Below are 4818 nucleotides of genomic sequence, written 5' to 3' on the forward strand. Positions count from 1 at the left end.
AAATTATAACAAGAGTATAGTAGTTACCGTCATAACTTTTGGTCCTTGATGGGCCAAATAAGTCCATGTGTAGTAACTACAATGGTCTATCGTAAGAAACCATATGCTTAGGATTGAAATAGGTTTTTATTTATTTACCCATTTGACAAGCACTACATAGTTTATCTTTATCAAGTTTTATACATATGAATTCCCACGTTACACTTGGTTACACAATAAATATGCTACCCATTACTTTTTACTACTTCATGTTACTATATTATGTCATATGTCAAAACATAATAAACTTTAATTAGAAATTCAATAAATTATATTTTTTTCATAATAAATATGTGAGGTTTTGATTCATAGAAACATCACTTATTATGAATAACACATAATTAAGCAAAAGAGTTGAGTAATTTATACATTTGATTATTAAGGGGATATCCTTTGTTAAACAAGAAAGCAAAATTATCACACATAAAATGACATAAATATGTGAGATGTCTAACTTTATCTGGGACATGCTGTTCACATGTTAAATTACCATGAATATATTTTACTTGATATCAATGTTGACTTCGAGTTATGCAATTGAAAATGAAAACGCACGTAGACATATCATGTTTCTGTTGTGTATAATATAAATTTTCTATCTGTTCTTCCTTAAAATTCCTCATTTTGTTACTTTCTTTATAAGCCTCATTTAGTTATATAATCTAATGACCTATATAAAATACTATTGTAGACAGCTAGATGCTCATGAAATTGCATATGAAATATATTTCTTGAATTGTAATAAAACATCTTTGGACATAAAAAAAAACAAGAAATTTGATTCCATTTTTAATTTTCAGTGTAAACTACATAACAAAGGGTACGTAGCTTATCCATATATATCTTTATCATGAAATCCAAGTGGACCAAGTTTCAATAGGATTGCAAAAGAATCAAGACAAAAAAGATTACCCAACAAACTCTTTTAGAAGTAATGAAGAGAAAAATTATAACTTTTTCACTTACAAAAAGGAGTAAAAATTTCATCTCATTATGTATTAAGGATAAAAATGTCAAATCATATTATTTTTTTAGCTTGTTTTGAATAAACTTGCCTCTCCATTATCCGAGAGATCCCAACTCAAACTCTCCTCTTATTGAATAAAAACTGTAAGTAAGAACCTTATATGGCTGACTAGAGTAATTGCCCAAGAATCAAGATGGAATGGATAGTGTTCTATAATATTAAAGATTTAAGTGTAATTATTTGAAACAATCAAAGAATAGGGTGAGTACTTGAGTTGTTAAAAATTAAAAGACTATCCCAAGAGAATAAAAACCATTGTTTAAGCTACCTAGCTAGTTGTTCTATCATTAGTGTGGTGTTCACACCAAATTTATTAGTTGGTAAGTATGTTAAGAAGCAAAACCCTAGTATGGATCAAACGCCTAAACATGCATTCCAACTCAACCTCGAGATCTTCAATAGCCATTTGAACTCCTAATAACCTTTTGTTAGCACTTTGAAGCGCTATCACATCATAGATATCATTGGAACTCTGCAAGTTCATAAGCCTTGATGTGAAAGACCATTTGCCTGATTTTGAATCCAACCATGGTGTTGAAATTAAGGAAAATAGTGATTCCACAATGGAAATACTGGTCATTCTCACTTCTCTTAGAACATCAACAACAACCATTAGTTTCTGTTCTTCAAATGGATGGTCTAAAGTGGTAGCTTTACTCTTCATACCCTTTAAACACTTTAAACACTTTAGAGTATCTTTCTTTAACTTCTTCCTATAGCAATTGTATTCTGAGATTTTTTCTTCAGTTCCAGGCTCACCAATACTTGCTCTACGTAGAGTAAATTGAAGTTGTTGAAGGTGTTCTTTTATGAGCAAAAGAACATCTTTTGAGATTCCACACACCTCCAACATCTTCAAAGATGATTCTGAAACTTCATTAACCCATTTATCTTCTCTCTGATTTACAAACGCTTGTTGAACCATTGGTGAATGAAGGAGATCATTTGCAGAATTGTGCAAGTGTTTAAGAGCATCAAAATCAAGGGGTGCCATGTCTTGAAAAGTAGAAGAAAAAGTTATTATACTTAGCAAGCAAAAAGTCAAGATTCTTGTGAGTAATAAAGGGTAGAAAGGTAGTACTATGATTGATTCATAGGATGTTTGTTTATATAGTAGTAAAGCTTCAATAATAATTTATTATAATTAGATCTCAGATCCATGGTGTGGAAGCAAAAATGAAGTATCCTTTTATGGTACGGAATTGAGATAATTGTAACAGCAAAGGTAGCACATGTTGTCTAAATGAACCTTCTCTTTATGTGGATATGCCAGTAGTTTAAGATATTGCTGCTGAATTAATATTAGACAAATATAAATAAGAGTGTAATATCTATACAATACTGATGTAAACAGTTATATACAATCAGTCTATCACTCACTATTTATCTGGATTACTTTTTCTGAAGAATCAATGATCACTAAACCTGAATAATAAAGGAGTGACTAAATTTCTCTTTACTGATAAAAATAAAAGTACATAAAACTCATATGATGCATACATTTTTTTCTCTATAAATAAATACAAATATGATTAACATATATAGCATTACATTACATGCATGCATTCGTGCATGCCAACCTGTTCTAATTACTTTAGGAGCAGACAAAATGTTAATTATATTGTTAAGACAAGGAACAAGAAAGAAATTATATATAAGTAAAATACACGATTAAGATTAAGATGATGGATTATAAAAGATTCTGCTATGTTATACATAAGCATGGGTTACTGACAACTGTGCTATGTCTTTGTTTTGTACGTACAGAACATAGGATCGGGATGATATCGTTGACAAGTTCCTATATAGGATTGTACCCAGAAAATTCTTGAGAAACTTCCCTAGGGTTGGAAAAAGACAAAACTTGTTCGGTTGATGCTGGACCTAATTCATGCAAAGCCAAAAAATAATGTTGATTATCACTGACGTGAGTAGGGATTTTCTCGGTTGGTTGTCGAGAAGAAAGTGTTGTGAAACACTAACCAAGATCCTCTCCATGACTACATAGGGAAGTTCTGTTTTTTTTTGTATGACATGTTACTATAGATAAAATGATAAAATTGTTATTTCATTTTATTTTTTCTTTAGTTTTCAACATTACTTCTCTATCCACAAGAGAGATTCTGATCAAACATAATAATAAAAATAATATGAAATGAATATCTTTATATTAAAGTAGAAGAGATGATCCTTATTTATGTGAGGTATGTAAGTCTAACTAATTTAATTAAAATTCTAAAACGAATATTATTTATTATTATTATACTGATCATTATTTATTGTTAAATAAAGATGATATATATGAATGGTGTATAATACAAAAGTTTATACATGAGACTAAATATTAAATTCTATTTTTATTGTCTTCAGAGAAATACAGGAGGACTAAATTAAACTGTTACATGCATATATCATATAGTTAAAGTTTATTTAAAAACTGAGTAAACTATCTCTTCACTCCTAACAAATAATGACTGTCACCCTTTTGTACCTAAAATAAACATAACAAAAGTTGAGTAAATTATCCATATTCGTTTTACAATATTGTTTGTTAAACATTGTTCAAAAGTTGGGTTTCAGTTTTTTCCTAATAAAAGTTTGAGTAAAGCTGTTCAACTAAACAAACATGTGAATATTGTTAAAATAGATGAACTTTTCTTAGTCAGTTAGTTAATTTGGTTATGGTAGTTAGTGTTTTCTTCCCTTTATATAGATGATTCATTGTAACTTTGGAATCGAATTCAATTAAATAACATTTTCTCATTCTTTCTTGTTCATCAAGAATCTCTCTTATCCATGTCTTCTACCATTTTAACATGGTATCAGAGCTAATTATTTCTCTTTGATTGATTGCTTCCGCTTATCATACTTCTTTCCAAGATTCATCAAAAGTTCAACAAAGAATCATCAAGAATCTACCCAAGAAATACCATGTCTTTCTTGCATCTGAAGTTATCATCAAGCAAATTTATTGTCTTCTGGGCTTCAGTTTAAACAAGTTGTGCAATGGATGAGAAGCATAACTTCCGGAACGTGCAACTTAGTCTCAAGTTCCTTGTCTCCTTATTGAAAAAAAAAGGAATTGAGACAGCATTTTCAGGTTTGGATGAGGGCATTTTCAACGGCATGTTCACAACAATATTTGTTTCTTTCAATTACTTTCTTTCATTTTTTATCAATGACAACAAGAATCTACACATTCTTTCATCTAGTATCCCCAATTATTTCTCATTTCTTTATTACTCTAGTTTCTTTACCCCTCTTTCTCTCTCATTAATCACACAACACTATAGTGTGTAATTTTTTCCTCATTGAAGTAACATATAAGGATTAAGATTAAGGCCCATCTCATTTCTCTCTTTCATCCGTTATGATTGGTTTGCTTCTGTCAAATAGATGGTTAAGTATCGGATGAAATTGCTTCTGCCAAATGGTGGTTAAGCGTCAGTATTGCTTCACGTTCAAATTTCAAGACTAGGAGACGAAGATTCGCTCACCGGCAAGATGAGGTATTAGAGTATATCATCGTATTAAACACAATTATTTCAAGCTTGGAATACTTGATACATTCCAACTTGCGGGGGAATGTTAAAATAGATGAGCTTTTGTTAGTCGGTTAGTTAATTTGGTTAGGGCAGTTAGTATTTTCTTCCCTTTATATATGATTCAATGTAACTTTAGAATCGAATTCAATTAAATAACATTTTCTCATTCTTTCTTGTTCATCAAGAATCTCTCTTATTCATGCCTCC

At 30.2% G+C, this 4818-nt stretch overlaps 1 protein-coding gene across 1 annotated transcript; it reads right to left on the reverse strand.

Moving 5' to 3' along the window:
* On the reverse strand, window positions 1380-2060 carry LOC109359752. The gene has a single exon (XM_019604447.1). The coding sequence runs from the start codon at window positions 2058-2060 to the stop codon at window positions 1380-1382; it is 681 nt and encodes a 226-aa protein (XP_019459992.1).

Source organism: Lupinus angustifolius, chromosome LG11 (assembly GCF_001865875.1).
Source record: "Lupinus angustifolius cultivar Tanjil chromosome LG11, LupAngTanjil_v1.0, whole genome shotgun sequence".
NCBI lineage: Eukaryota > Viridiplantae > Streptophyta > Magnoliopsida > Fabales > Fabaceae > Lupinus > Lupinus angustifolius.

Bases quoted from the DNA above. Each gene is read 5' to 3' on its own strand.
- LOC109359752 (XM_019604447.1), bottom strand. From the start codon at position 2,060: ATGGCACCCCTTGATTTTGATGCTCTTAAACACTTGCACAATTCTGCA.